At 44.0% G+C, this 14,804-nt stretch overlaps 1 protein-coding gene across 6 annotated transcripts in view; it reads right to left on the reverse strand.

The window, feature by feature from the left end:
* ATG7 (autophagy related 7) overlaps positions 1-14,804 on the reverse strand; it is a 333,153-nt gene that overhangs the window by 218,469 nt on the left and 99,880 nt on the right. For 3 of the 6 annotated variants that reach the window (XM_068559086.1, XM_068559085.1, XM_068559080.1), the window contains exons 2-3: positions 6,783-6,952; positions 6,252-6,306 (exon numbers count right to left, since the gene is read on the reverse strand). In XM_068559086.1, the coding sequence (XP_068415187.1) occupies positions 6,252-6,306; positions 6,783-6,942 (215 nt within the window). In that variant the 5' untranslated portion in view covers positions 6,943-6,952. Of the gene's footprint in view, positions 1-6,251; positions 6,307-6,782; positions 6,956-14,804 lie in introns of all 6 variants that reach the window. The other 3 variants (XM_068559084.1, XM_068559081.1, XM_068559083.1) reach the window with 1 other exon arrangement.

The raw sequence follows: 14,804 nt of genomic DNA on the forward strand, positions 1-14,804 counted from the left end.
AAAAACAGGCACTATACCCACCCCAAAGCCTCTATATTCCCCTTCCCCTAATCCCTTGGCATGCTCTTCTTCCACTGCCCCCAAATATAAGTTATTTTCCCATTTAAAAAAATTCTTTCCCATCTCTCACCTGAAAGGGAAACATGATTTATGGAGCTTCTACTGTGCCAAGAACTATACAAGGTTTCGGTTCTCAGAAGAGTTGTTCTCTGACTTCAGGTTTAAGTAACTTGCTTAAGGTCACATAACAGAACTGCTCTCAAATCAGAACTGGTTGACTCTAAGGTACTGTGTTGCCCACTTCCCACTCAAGCACTCCCAGGCGTCAACGCCCTGCTGCAAACCCTCCTCTTCCAGGAAGCCATCCGTCCTCCCTTTCTCTGGTAACAAGCATAATTTATTTTAGAGTGTTTTCAAGACCAACATTCACACACCCACCCTGAGGACCGTAAGCTCCTTGAGGGCAGGGGCACTCCTCCCTCCTCTGCCTGCCCCATGCCCTCTCCTGCCGAAAACAGGCTGTGCATGGAGCTGCTGCGGGGCACGGCCCCGTGGGCGTCGGAGCCAAACAGTGCGATGAGACACGCTGCACCCGGGCCACCTGTGTGGCCATGTCTTGCCACATGTGTGTCACATTCTGCACTGTCGCCGAAGGCCTCAGAGTAATCAAGGTCAGGGGAGGAGAAGGATGAGATGATTCTGAACACAAACTCAGATGTGGAAAAACCTGGTCTCATCTCTAACATGATTAACTTGTGTTTCAGAGGTTACAGATGCTAAATGAAAACAGTGCTCGTTTCATTAGTAGTTGAATACTGTGGTCACAACTACTGCAGAGAGGATGCATTTTTACTGATTACACTGATGGTAGCTGTACGGTTTAAAAGACCCAGCGTTTCTCCCTTTGGAGTCTGAGTAAAATTGGGTTGGGAAGGGGGGAGTGCTGCAAGGAGAGATCTAAACCTAGAACAGGTGTGGAGGTTCCACCAAATGCTAGGTCCTGGGAGAGAAGTAACTTCCAAAGGCCAGAGCCTTCCTTTGGGAGCTGATGAGTCAGCGGATCACAGGCTGTTTGTCACCACTCTACTCCAATAGAAGAATATTCTTCATCCAGGTGAGATAAGGACATCAAGGATAGTCTTGAGGAGAAAAAGAAATCACAAAGGGACAAGATTAAGCCTAGAGGGAAGAAGAAGGAAGCAGAGTAGTTGGCAAACTACGCCTTCCACATTCGGACGTGGCTTTATGAAATGACTGCTGAAACAGAGGGAAGGATGCTCTGATCGAATCTGGTTCCCTTCCTCTTAGAGTCCAGATGTCCTGGGTGTGCAAATGCCAGGCCAAAGCCTTGCTCTGAGAGTGGAGGAAACTACAGCAGAAGAATGCAAGCAGCTGCCAGGACGGCGACACTCCTAGGACAACAGCCCTCGTGCGAGTTAATTACTGAGGACAAGCTGAGCTTCAAAGGAGAAGCATTTTTCATGACTAAAGTTCCACCAGGGGAGGTGGCCAAGAGAAAGAATTTAAGAAGTGATAATGGGAGGGAAAGCCATTCTAGCAGTTTCTCCAGGTTCAAGTTCCACTCGTTCTACAAAGAGGTGGTTCAGATAAGGACTGGAAAGAGCCCTAGACTCGGAAACTACAGAATTTAGTCCAAATCCTGATCCTGGATATTTATGAGTTTAGTTTCCTATGATTCCATTTCTATGAAATATCCAGAACAGCCAAATCCATAAAGCGAGAAAGTAGATTCATGGTTGCCTAGTGCTGAGGAAAGGGAGAAGGGAGGAATGGAGAGTGACTGCTAAGGGGCACAGGGCTCCTCTCTGGGCTGATGAAAATGTTCTGGAATTAGACAGTGGTGGTGGCTGCACAACCTCATGAGTATATGAAAAAGTGCTGAATTGTACATTTTAAAAGGGTTAATTTTATGGTATGTGAAGTGTATCTCAATAAAGCCATTTTAAAAAACCAGAATTAGAAATCTTCCCCAGCTCTTAAAGCCAACAGTGAACTCTCAAAAATGTACACACTAACCAGGTAAAGAACGGATCCTACAAAGGCCTGAAGCCTGGGCCTGCCTGGGGATGTTCCATCTGGACATTTGGCCTTCATTTCTCTCAGTCTCACAGTGATAACTCAGGAAAGTACCGCGGCTGTTCTGGAATCTCTTGAACAAAGGCAGGCATGCGGCCAGAGCCTCCAGGACAGACAGGCAGTGGGGGCGGCCGGGATGGAATAGATTCCCCCAAAAGAAGCACAGAGGTCGCTTTTCACACCCGGAGAAAGCTTTGCTACGTGTGCACAGCTTCGCATGTCCGTGGGGAGCTTTGGGAACCTAAGTCACACCCGGCCTGGGGGCACGACTGCATTACTTACTGCCTTCTGTAACAGTGTCTGAGTTTCTGTCCGTCACATCTTGTAACAGAGTCCATTGGTGCCTTTCCACCAACCACACCACATCCCGTTTGGACAGCCAGGGCCTCAGACTGCTTGTGCAACTGACTCTAGCAACTACCTGAGCAACCAGTACACGTTAGACCTGAGTTAGGTGCTAGCGAGACAGCGGAGAATAAGGGAGCCTGTGCCCTGCACAGATGATTTCGCATCTGAGTCTTATTTCCTCAGCTACTGCTTAAGTCCTTTGACGGCAAGCGTTATGCCTTCTACTTCTCTTATTAAGTCCAACTTAAGGCTTAGAAAAGAAAAATCTTTCTTATGACTACATAGATAAATGTTCCTCAATGGATTTTTTTTTTTACCAGCTTCAAATCTGTATAGAGATTGTCCACCAAAATCTATTTTCCCTTCCTTCAACAGAAATAATTCTCTGATGCTCGTAGCTCAGCACCATCTCTCCCAGTCTTCCCTGCGAGAAAGGTGAGGCCTCGAGCTCTCCCTGATGGAATCTGAGGGGGTGATGCACGGCCCCACCCCGCAAGGGCCTTTAAGAGGGTGGGTGTGTCTCTTCTGATTTTCACTCTGGATCTCCTCCACCTCTATCTATTGCTACCAGAAGGCGACAATTCAGTTTTCAACAGCACACAAAGGCAAGCCCTCCAGGACGATGGAGCCGTAAGAGGGAAGAAGACTGGACCCCCACCCTGGACTATTAAAGGGGTAAGAAACAGACTTCCTCTGTGTTTGGGCCATTACGTGCTGGGGTCTGGTTCATCAGTATGCCCTACCCTAAGACAGCACCCTCCAGTGCAAGATGGTTGGTGCCTGATGAAATACTACTTGACTGATAATTCACTTAAAACAATGTAGAGAACGGGATCCTGTACTGCTAACTGCTGGCAGAGATCCATCAGGCTTCCAGGGTCTCAGAGTAAAAGAGATTTATCTGGTCCTGCGCAAAGCTGAGGTATACTTGGCATCTATAAAAGAGTACTAGGACTGTTAGCTCTTCGACTGTATCTTATTCTTCTCTGTATGTCCAGGGCCCATCACAGTCTGTTATCAAGACACAGAGGAAGCAATCAATAAGTATTTCTGAAATGACTATTAGCTCTCCACGTTTATTCCAGCACTGCTTTCACTGTAATGCCAATACCTGTCTTCTACCTCCATCCAGAGCTCCTCCAGAGTTCCCCATTTCTTAAGGCTTTTTATTCCTAACACCTACACATCCTGCATACAAGAAGCATTCGGTGTTGGATGAATAAGTTCACAAAGATTTTCCCTACAAACCCATGCAGATGTTCAGCAATAAAAGCAAAGACAGAACAATAATAATGAAAATAATTTGGATACAAAGACCTCGTTTCTCCTGAGGAGCCCCAAGTGTCTCTATTAAACTTCCTAACTGTCTTGGTCTGCCTGAGTGGCTGTTAACACGACACCGAAGACTGGGTGGCTACTAAGCATTAGACATTTGTCCCTCACAGTTCTGAAGCTGAAAGTCCAAGATCAAGGGGTCTGCACAGTCAGGTTCTGGTGAAGATCCTCTTCCTGTTGCAGACTGCCTGCTTCCAGTTATGGCCTTGCAGGGCGGAGGGGGCGAGCTAGCTCTCCGGGGCCTCTGTTAGAAGGACGCTAATCTCATTCACGAGAGCCCTGCCCTCATGCCCTCACCACCTCCCAAAGCCCCACTTCCTCAGACGATAACCCTGGGCACTGGCTTTTCAACATATGCATTTTTGAAGAACACAAACATTCGAACCACGGCACCAACCATCCTAAGAAAAGGGGACCCAGGAAATCACAAACTTTTAAAACTGGAAGGAATATTAGAAGCTGGGAGTTACAGATGAGGAAACTGAAGCTGAGAAAATGAAAAGGACTTATTCCAGGTAACACAGTTAATCAGCTGCAGATACCAGGCCTTCAGGCTTCCAATCCAGGGCTCCTATGTCTTATTCTTGCTCATCTCCCCCAGTGCCTACCACGGAGCCTCACACAAGTATTCAAAAGCCAAATCACAAATTATGACCAGGAAAATAGAGCAATCTGTGTGAAAGCCATAGCTGCAGGATCACAGATTTTCTTACCTCCTTCAACTAAAATTTCTGGATTGCTAAAGTTTAAGATGCTTGGACTTTGAAACAAGATCAAACCTAACTTCTGTGAACTGCATTTTTCTATAATTAATTGTGCCAAAGAATAAAATTATTGAAACTCAAAAAATAACAACTTTCAGTCTAGTATCAGAATAGACGGGAGCGAGGGTAGCTTGCAATAAACGTTGGACTCTCCAGATTAATGTAGCAGACTACACTGCTGCTATTCCCCCTCTACCAGCTCCAGATAATTCAAGCCTGTACAATGAATATATTTTCCTCATTATCTGGTAATTGCTCCAAAAGTAAGTTAGTCTTTGCCAACACAGGAGAGAGATAACTAAGATTTAATTTGTTTTCAGAAGCAATCACAAGGATTTATTATGGAGCAAGAAAGCTCTGAAGGGAACGAGAAGCGTCAACACATACCTTTTAAAGATATAAAGACTAACATCATTTTCGATTCATGTTGTACAATTCAATTTCACAATTTGATTGTGATAGAGGAATAAAATGTATTGACTTCTGAAGAGATTTTTGTTTTCTAATTCTAGGGAGACTTTATTTGAGACGCCCTAACCTTTGACTACCGCCATGTTCAGGCGGTCCTTAGCAAACACCTCTTCCCTTTCCCCAGACCCCCCACCCTGACACAGCCGACACATGCAGGAGCAGGAAAAAGCGGCCCTCCCTCCCTGAAGCCTTTAACCCTTCAACTCTCAGTTATCCTAAAGCCTCTCAGCATGGTTTCTGCAGAATTTACTTTCTCAAACAACCCAATCAACAATTCCAGCAACCCTAGCACTGAACTCTGATGCTTCTGCTTCTGATGCTGTTGACCCTCTCTTCCCTTCCTGAAAACACCTTCTCTGGTTCTACTTCTCTGACAAGTCCCATCTCTTTGGTGAGTTCTGTGTCCCCTTGCCAACCCTAATCAGGTCCATTCACTATTCCAGCCCTTCGCTCTTCTTACGCTATAGTCTCTTCCCCTCTTACAGCCTCAGGACCTCTACGTGGATGACCCTCCCTCCTGGACGCCAGTGCTCCCTGGACATTTCTACTGGACACTGTCATCTCAAACTCAACATGTTCCAAAACAAACTTACCTCCTGCCCAAACTGTATCTCCCTCCTGGCTTCTCAGTTTCTACAGAAGACAGCAAAATGCCCCCAGCTACTCAGACTGCAACTTCAGAAATACAGTTTATTTCTCTCTTACCCTTGCTTCCTAAATTTAGCCACGTGTAACCTTGGGCAAGCCATTTTACCTTTGAACCCATGGTTTCCTCATCTGTAAAAGAGAGAAGAACCACACCTGGCAGGTCTGAAAGGATTATGTATGGAAAATAAGTCAATAATTAAGTCAATAAATGTCTCTCTTCTCTCCAGCAACTCCCCACGGCTCCCAATTAGTCAAAAAAATCTCTTTGAGGGCATATGTCATGTTTCTTTGTATATCCCTACAATGCCTTGCACAGTGACTTGTATACAAAAGGAGCCTAATAAATATTCATTGATGTACCTAATAGGCTGCAATAAATATCTGCTGAAAAAATGAATCAGATAGTCCTAAGCCTCTAGCACTTGTCTCTGTGCCATGGGAGGTACAAGAGAATCATGAGAAGCTGGCCCTGCTCACTGGAAGCTTCTGTAGTGCCCCACATGGCCCACCTACGATGAAGGTTAAGAACGCTCATTCCTTGCAAAAAACAGTGCTCTTTATTTTAGATTTTGAGCAAAATATACTCACATGTCAAAAGCACTGAACTCCAACGTTAAGCGAGCTGGCAGCCCAGCAGAATCACCTGGACAGAAGCATTATCAAATAGTCAATTATGAGTCAGTAACAGTGGCATTTACAACAAAAACGTTTGTGAGTAATTTTGCTCTTTTGGTTGAGCCCAAAGTGCCCCATCCAATACCTGGTCATCCAAACTAAACAGGGACATAGCAGAAGAAGACAGATTTCATGAATTCAAGGAATTTGCCAAGAATACAAAAAAAGACTCACTGGGAAAAATATTTCCAATCCCATCTCCCAGCAATACTAAGTAATCGGTATTAATTCTCTGGATTAATAAATTAGGTCCTCCCTTTCTTTTCCCCACAGGAGAAAAGAAGTGAAAGTGAACTTGGGTCAAAAGTCAGGAAGTAAAACAGAAACCAGTGAACAGTATTAATTATAAAAGTCAAGGACATCCCTTCCTGAAGGAAAGCTGACCCTATACTGGGCAGAGAAGGTAACAGAAGAGGGCAGAAGGTGGAGTTCCCCATCGCCTACCATTGTAGTAATAACCCTTAATGTCCTTGGGAGCTTCGTCCAACCGATACTCATTCAGCTTCTTCTGGGTCAACTCATGCCAGAATCCAACATCCAAGGCACTGCTGAAGGGGGCAAACTGCAATTTGGAGAGTCCGGGATCCCCCATAACTGCTGACATTATTTACTGCCTGCTAAAACCAAAACAGAACACAGCAACAATGCACAAAACATGGTGAGAAACGACATTTGTAATCATGGGCTTAATCAAAACAAACAAACAGAAAGTAAAAAGAGGTAGACGGGCTGCCTGAAGACACAACTTTGGAAATCAACCTGAGGAATCTGGCTATGTTGCCAAGTTTAGTCTCCTTATGACACAACTGAACTTCCTGGCCTTCACTTTGGTGCATCTCTCTTTCTCATTAAAGTCAGTCTGACTGATGCACTAGTGTTATTCCTTCTTCGACACGGTCATAGTCTCAGAAGTTTCTGCCAACCTGTGTTGTCCTAGGGGACTTTACAAGCACAGAACCCGAAGTCCAGCCGGTGGGCATCACAGCCATGCAAACTGTCTGGATTCTGAGTGAGGCAGTGCTTGGGCACCCCAGCTGAGGAGGATGAAGAAGTTTCCCCCACCCTAACCACAGTACCAGAATTTCTTCGAAATTTCATGTTTTGTCTTTCAAATGCAGAAAACTTGCATTTTACTCTACCATATATATTTTAATATTTCATTCTCCCCCTCAAATCATCAAATAAATTTGACTGTCCTGGCAATCAGGCATGTGTACACTGTTAACTCCCTACATACCCTGCACACTCTCAGGGGTACACAGACCCCAGGGGGAGAAGCACAACACTAGAGGAACTTCGCAGTTCCAAAAGCACAAGTTGATGAGGTCAACTTTCCATCCTGTCCAACTGCCCCAAGACAGATGAATATTTCTGCAGTAGAATGTATGAAAATTCACAACAGACGGATAAATCCAAAAAAAAAAAAAAAAAACAAACAGACAGTTCACATCTACTCAGAGAGGTTTTGTATGAGTTTTGTGCCGAGGTTATTAAACACCTTTCAGTTTTCTAAACTTGTTAGATATTGGAATTAGAGACAAGGAGCTTTGGTCCAATGGTGACTATATGGTAAAATGCAAAGTGAGCACTACATAAACACGCTAAAAATCAAGAAAGAGGAGCCAAGCGTGGGTCAGAGCAGGGCGAAACCCTCTGTGAAGGGGCTGGGCACATGGCTGTCCTTAAACCCTCTGCTGCCTCAGTACGGATTTGTGGCATCACGCACCAGACAATGCCCGACTGTTTTCAAACTCTCACCACCTTGAGGGCTTATTAAAAAATGAAGATGCGGGACTTCCCTGGTGGGGCAGTGGTTAAGAATCCGCCTGCCAAGACAGGGGATATGGGTTCGAGCCCTGGTCTGGGAAGATCCCACATGCCGCGGAGCAACTAAGCCCATGTGCCACAACTACTGAGCCTGCGCTCTAGGGCCCGCGAGCCACAACTACTGAGCCCCTGTGCCACAGCTACTGAAGCCCACGTGCCTAGAGCCCGTGTTCCACAACAAGAGAAGCCACCGCCATGAGAAGCCCGCGCACCGCAACGAAGAGTAGCCCCCGCTCGCTGCAACTAGAGAAAGCCCATGCGCAACAATGAAGACCCAACACAGCAAAAAATAAATAAATTAAATAAATTAATTAAAAAAAAAATGATGTCTGGGCTCCACCTGCTGGGGGGCGGGGGAGAAAGGACGGTGAGGGTGGCCGGGACTAGGGCCCCAGGGTGATTCTGATTCGAGTTTGACGCTGTCTTGAAGCCTTCAGGCCATTGTCACTCTTACTTTTGGAGTCTCCACCTCTAAATCATTTCAAACATATTTAAATGAACCCTCGTCCCACATTAAGTAATTTCTGGTTTTTGTTCGAAAGGATCTTTATAATTTTGCACTCTCAAAATGTTCATCTTTTTGGGTCACTCCTGGGTTCAGAGGTCCCAGAAAAGTTTGTGAATCCTATGTACTGTGGCTTCAGAGCCCAGTGGAGAAATAGACCCTCATGCAGATGGCCCAGGGCCCACACTTTGAGAAATGCTGGTCTAGAACACCCTAACAGCCTCCTGCTTGGTTTAGCGGGCCTCCATTGCTGCTTTCTCCTCTCTTCCTCCACAACACAGCTAGCATTTTCCTTCTACTGTTGGTTTTTGAAAGTTCCCATGCTCAGCCCTCTCCTTAGTCTATAAACTTTCCCCAAAGCAAAATTATTCATTTTCTGCATCCATTTCCATCTATATGCCAATGAATCCCAGGACTGTATTTCTAGTGCTAACCTCCAACCATATATTTAAGTGTCTTCCAAAGCCAGGACGTGAATTTCTCACAGATACCTCGAGTTTGACAAATCCAAAACTGAACGTACCTTTCATTAAAATTCGGCCCATTTTCCTATATGTCCTAGTTTACTAGATAGTACCACCATCCAGCCACGAAGAAACCTCAAAGTCATCTTCAATTTTTCTCTCTCTCACATCCAATAAATCACTAAATGTTAGAGGCTCAACTGTAAACAGTCCTCTGGCACTGAGATGAAGGTGGCAGCTATTGAGTATTGGCCAGGAGCAGGCACTGCAGCAGGGGTGTGTGCCTGAATTTTCTCCTCCCCGAAGCCCTAAGAGGAGACAGTTCCAATTTCACAGAAGAAGAAACTGAGGTTCAGAGAGATAAGAATCAACAGAGCAGCAGGCAGTGGCACAAGTGGATCTCATCTGAAATCCTCCGTGGGATGGGTCATCAGGCTCCTACACACCTCAATCATTCACAACTTAGTCTTAAAAGTCAACAGTAACTCGTCATCATTTTGATGACCTGCTGAGGTCACCACGATGGAATTTTACCACTGCCAGCGACAAAAGAGAAAATTTTATTCCATTTTTCTATTCAGCAGCTAGGAAAAAGTGAGTCAGGAGTACCACATAAGAGAATGGACGGGCATGCCAAGAAAGAAATTTGCATAAGAGGCATATCCTTCATTTTCTGACATATTTGGTCTTTGAGAAATTCTGAACAGAAGCCAAGAGCCTATTTCACAAGAGGATGTGGTTGTGTCCAGCTGCTAAAGTGTTGCCTGACTGGTTAAGGCAACGGAAAGGTCTTAAGCAACAGCAGCAACAAGTGATTAGGAATCTGCTGGCAACATCTAACTAAATAGGATACTCAATATAAAGGTATCACTTAGGAACCTATACATCTATGTCACATTGCCATCTTCCTCAAATTAGAAGGGAAGACTTAAGAAGTAATGATCAGAAGGGAATTCTGGTGGAAGAGGAAGTGAGTCTCAGGTGCAAAGTCATCCATGTGTAACTAACCTAGATCCAAACATTACCTGTGTCCTGAAAAGTAAGGCTTGCCCATATAACCCTGAACAGTGCAGATGAGACTTGAGGCCTCTGCTTAGCTTAGAAAACTAAAAGATTATTTCTATCACACTTCAACATTGTATTCAGGATGTGAAACCCAAGTGTTACACAAGACGGGATTGTGTCACTTCTGATGAAAGAGGAAAGGCTCTGAGGATTTGAAATTGTAATGAACAAGAACCGCAGCAGTAGAAGAAACCCAGCAGTAACCAAAATATCCAGTTAGGATTTAACTGAAATAGCAGGTGGAAGTAAAGCAATACAAACCTTCTGGGGCTGCGTCTACCACCCAAACTTATAAATTTCAGGATTTTATGGAAATAAAACTAAGTCACGCTCGGCAACTTAAACAAGCAAGAGTGCAAAAAAACGCCACTGTATGTTACTTATCAGAAGTTCCTGTCGAAATGGACCTAACCCTTGTTGTTAGTGCTGTTCTTCACCATCAAATCCCTACAGGAAATGTGTAACAGTGGTTGCCTCCCAGGAAAGAAGCTCTGGGGTCAGGAGACCGGGGTGTGGAGAGACTTACTTTCATTGCATAACCTTTTTGCCTTTTGAATTTTATACTGTCTGTGTGAAATAATAATACAGAAATAAGTAAAATAATGGAAAAAAAAAAAAGCCCTAACCCAATGGCAAGAAGAGAGGGAATGACAGATGTAAGATGACCAGCTCAACTGCTTTGGTTTCAAGAAATAACACCTGGGAAACCCTGATGCAAGAACCTTGTCTTATTCATCTCTGTTCAGCACTTAGCACAGTGCCTAGAATAGATTAGGAGTTCAGTAAATGTTGACATGAAACAGCTTTCTTCTCCCAAAAATGGCCAAAGAATGGATGCTACAGTGAGACAAGATTTCAGCAGAGTTTAAAAACTACTAATGGCCTGTCCAAATAGGAAGTAAACTGACCAAAGAGATGATGAATTTTCCATTAGTGGAAGTGTTCAAGCATGTATTAGGCAATCATTTGCCAAGTAATACTGCAGAGAGGATTACTGTATCAGGCAGTCAGATGAGAACAGTGGTTGGCAAGCTTTTTCTGAAAAGGGCCAACTAGTAAATATTTTAGGCACTGCAGGCCAAAACAGTTTGTCATATTTTCTTCTTTCACTCTTCAAAAAAATAAAAAAGACATTCTTAGCTCATGGACTGCACAAAAAAAAGGCCTTGGGCAGGGCCATATTTGCCGACCTTGGACTAGAAGATCTTTGAAGCCTGCTGTTTTTATGATTCTTAGAAAGTGTCAATAATGTATTTTGTTTCTAGGGAGACTGACCTCTTCGGCAGAATCTTTTCAGAGGGCAGTAGAGATCTGCAAGGGCTGCTGAGGGTGAAGCAGATTGTAAGACCAGATTCCGAGGCCACGTCTGCCATCCATGACACAAACCCATCTTGATGGACCGGCAAATGTGGTCTCCACAGAACTCTCACACAGATGTGAGCATCACTAAGCCAAGACGAAGCTCATTCGGCATTTCCCGAAGCTCATCACACGTGCGAAAGCTCGCAGCCGCAGCACTCCACTGCCCAGGCAGGCGCATGACCACAGCCCTGGCGGTTTCCTTCACACTTTCTCCTGGACCCCTGCTACTGCCTCCCAACTCCTCTGGTGCCGCCCTGGGGGACCTGCCCCTCCTCACCTCTGACCTGATGCTGCAGAAACATCGAGCTGCTTTGTGCTCCGCTAACTCACCTGCTGTCTTGCCTCTGCAGCCCTGTCTGAAAGGCGCCCCCGCCCCCCGTGACTGCCTGGCCCTCTCCAAATCCCAGCACAGAGGTGACCTGCTCTAGAAAGCCTTCCCAGAGCTGCCGCTCACTCTTCACTCCTGTCCTGCGCCTCCCGGCAGCCACAGTTAACCACTTCCACCCCCCGGCCACCTGAACAGTGAGTATCGTTCAACTCTGCGTACCTGCCTGCCTCCATCAACCTGACTGTAAATTCCACAAACACAGATCCTGGTTCACATTCCTCTCAATATATCCTAGTCCCTTTCAGAGTGGCTCTCAAATGTTACTAAGATGAATTCTGGAAACTTTTTATGGGTACCTTCCCCAAGAGAAACAAGAGAAAGAAAGAACCCAGGCTTCGTGATTGGGAGGACAAACTCCAGGCTTATTACCATGTAAGATGGAGACTGGAGTAAAAAAGTCATGAAGAACATATGGAGATACGCCATGTGACAGAGAGGGTCTCTAAACCTATGACTTTTTCAGGACTAAGATCTTAGACGACAGGAAATATGGACATACAAATCAATTTTTCAAATTAATTTTTATTGGAGTATGGTTGCTTTACAATGTTGTGTTAGCCTCCACTGCACAACAAAATGAATCAGCCATACACATACAGATATCCCTACTCTTTTGGACTTCCCTCCCATTTAGGTTACCACAGTGCATTAGGTAGAGTTCCCTGTGCTATACAGTATGTTCCCATCAGTTGTCTATTTTATACATAGTATCAATAATGTATATATGTCAGTCCCAGTCTCCCAATTCCTCCCTCCCCACCCCTTTCCCCCTTGGTAGCCATACATTTGTTCTCTATGTCTATGTCTCTATTTCTGCTTTGCAAATAAGATCACCTATATCATTTTTCTAGATTCTGCACAGATGTGTTATTATACGATATTTGCTTTTCTCTTTCTGACTTACTTCACTCTGTATGACACTCTCTAGGTATATCCACGTCTCTGCAAATGACCTGATTTGATTCCTTTTTATGGCTGAGTAATATTCCATTGTATTATGTACCACATCTTTATCCATTCATCTGTCAATGGACATTTAGGTTGCTTCCAGAACCTGGCTATTGTAAACAGTGCTGCTATGAACATTGGGGTGCATGTGGTTTTTTGAATTATGGTTTTCTCTGGGTATATGCCCAGTAGTAGGATTGTTGGGTCATATGGTAGTTCTATTTTTAGTTTTTCAAGGAACCTGCATACAGTTTTCCATAGTGGCTGTATCAATTTACATTCACACCAACAGTGTATGAGGGTTCCCTTTTCTCCACACCCTCTCCAGCATTTTTTTTAACATCTTTATTGGAGTATAATTGCTTTACAATGGTGTGTTAGTTTCTGCTTTATAACAAAGTGAATCTGTTATACATATACATATGTTCCCATGTCTCTTCCCTCTTGCATCTCCCTCCCTCCCACCCTCCCTATCCCATCCCTCTGGGTGGTCACAAAGCACCGAGCTGCTCTCCCTGTGCTATGCGGTTGCTTCCCACTAGCTATCTATTTTACGTTTGGTAGTGTATATATGTCCATGCCACTCTCTCACTTTGTCACAGCTTACCCTTCCCCCTCCCCATATCCTCAAGTCCATTTTCTAGTAGGTCTGTGTCTTTATTCCCATCTTGCCACTAGGTTCTTCATGACTTTTTTTTTTTTTTCCCTTAGATTCCATATACATGTGTTAGCATACTGTATTTGTTTTTCTCTTTCTGACTTACTTCACTCTGTATGACAGACTCTAACTCCATCCACCTCACTACAAATAACTCAATTTTGTTTCTTTTTATGGCTGAGTAATATTCCACTGTATATATGTGCCACATCTTCTTTATCCACTCATCCGATGACGGACACTTAGGTTGCTTCCATGTCCTGGCTATTGTGAATAGAGCTGCAATGAACATTTTGGTACATACATGACTCTTTTTGAATTATGGTTTTCTCAGGGTATGTGCCCAGTAGTGGGATTGCTGGGTCATATGGTAATTCTATTTGTAGTTTTTTAAGGAACCTCCATACTGTTCTCCATAGTGGCTGTATCAATTTACATTCCCACCAACAGCGCAAGAGGGTTCCCTTTTCTCCACACCCTCCCCAGCATTTATTGTTTCTAGATTTTTTGATGATGGCCATTCTGACCGGTGTGAGATGATATCTCATTGTAGTTTTGATTTGCATTTCTCTAATGATTAATGATGTTGAGCATTCTTTCATGTGTTTGTTGGCAATCTGTATATCTTCTTTGGAGAAATGTCTATTTAGGTCTTCTCCCCATTTTTGGATTGGGTTGTTTTTTTTTTTTTTTTGTTATTCAGCTGCATCAGCTGCTTGTAAATCTTGGAGATTAACCCTTTGTCAGTTGCTTCATTTGCAAATATTTTCTCCCATTCTGAGGGTTGTCTTTTGGTCTTGTTTATGGTTTCCTTTGTTGTGCAAAAGCTTTTAAGTTTCATTAGGTCCCATTTGTTTATTTGTGTTTTTATTTCCATTTCTCTAGGAGGTGGGTCAAAAAGGATCTTGCTGTGATTTATGTCATAGAGTGTTCTGCCTATGTTTTCCTCTAAGAGTTGGATAGTGTCTGGCCTTACATTTAGGTCTTTAATCCATTTTGCATTTATTTTTGTGTATGCTGTTAGGAAGTGTTCTAATTTCATTCTTTTACATGTAGCTGTCCAGTTTTCCCAGCACCACTTATTAAAGAGGCTGTCTTTTCTCCACTGTATATTTTTGCCTCCTTTGTCATAGATTAGGTGACCATAGGTGCGTGGGTTTACCTCTGGGCTTTCTATCCTGTTCCACTGATCTATATTTCTGTTTTTGTGCCAGTACCATACTGTCTTGATTACTGTAGCTTTGTAGTA

Source organism: Eschrichtius robustus, chromosome 12, assembly GCF_028021215.1.
Source record: "Eschrichtius robustus isolate mEscRob2 chromosome 12, mEscRob2.pri, whole genome shotgun sequence".
NCBI classification, from domain to species: Eukaryota; Metazoa; Chordata; class Mammalia; order Artiodactyla; family Eschrichtiidae; genus Eschrichtius; species Eschrichtius robustus.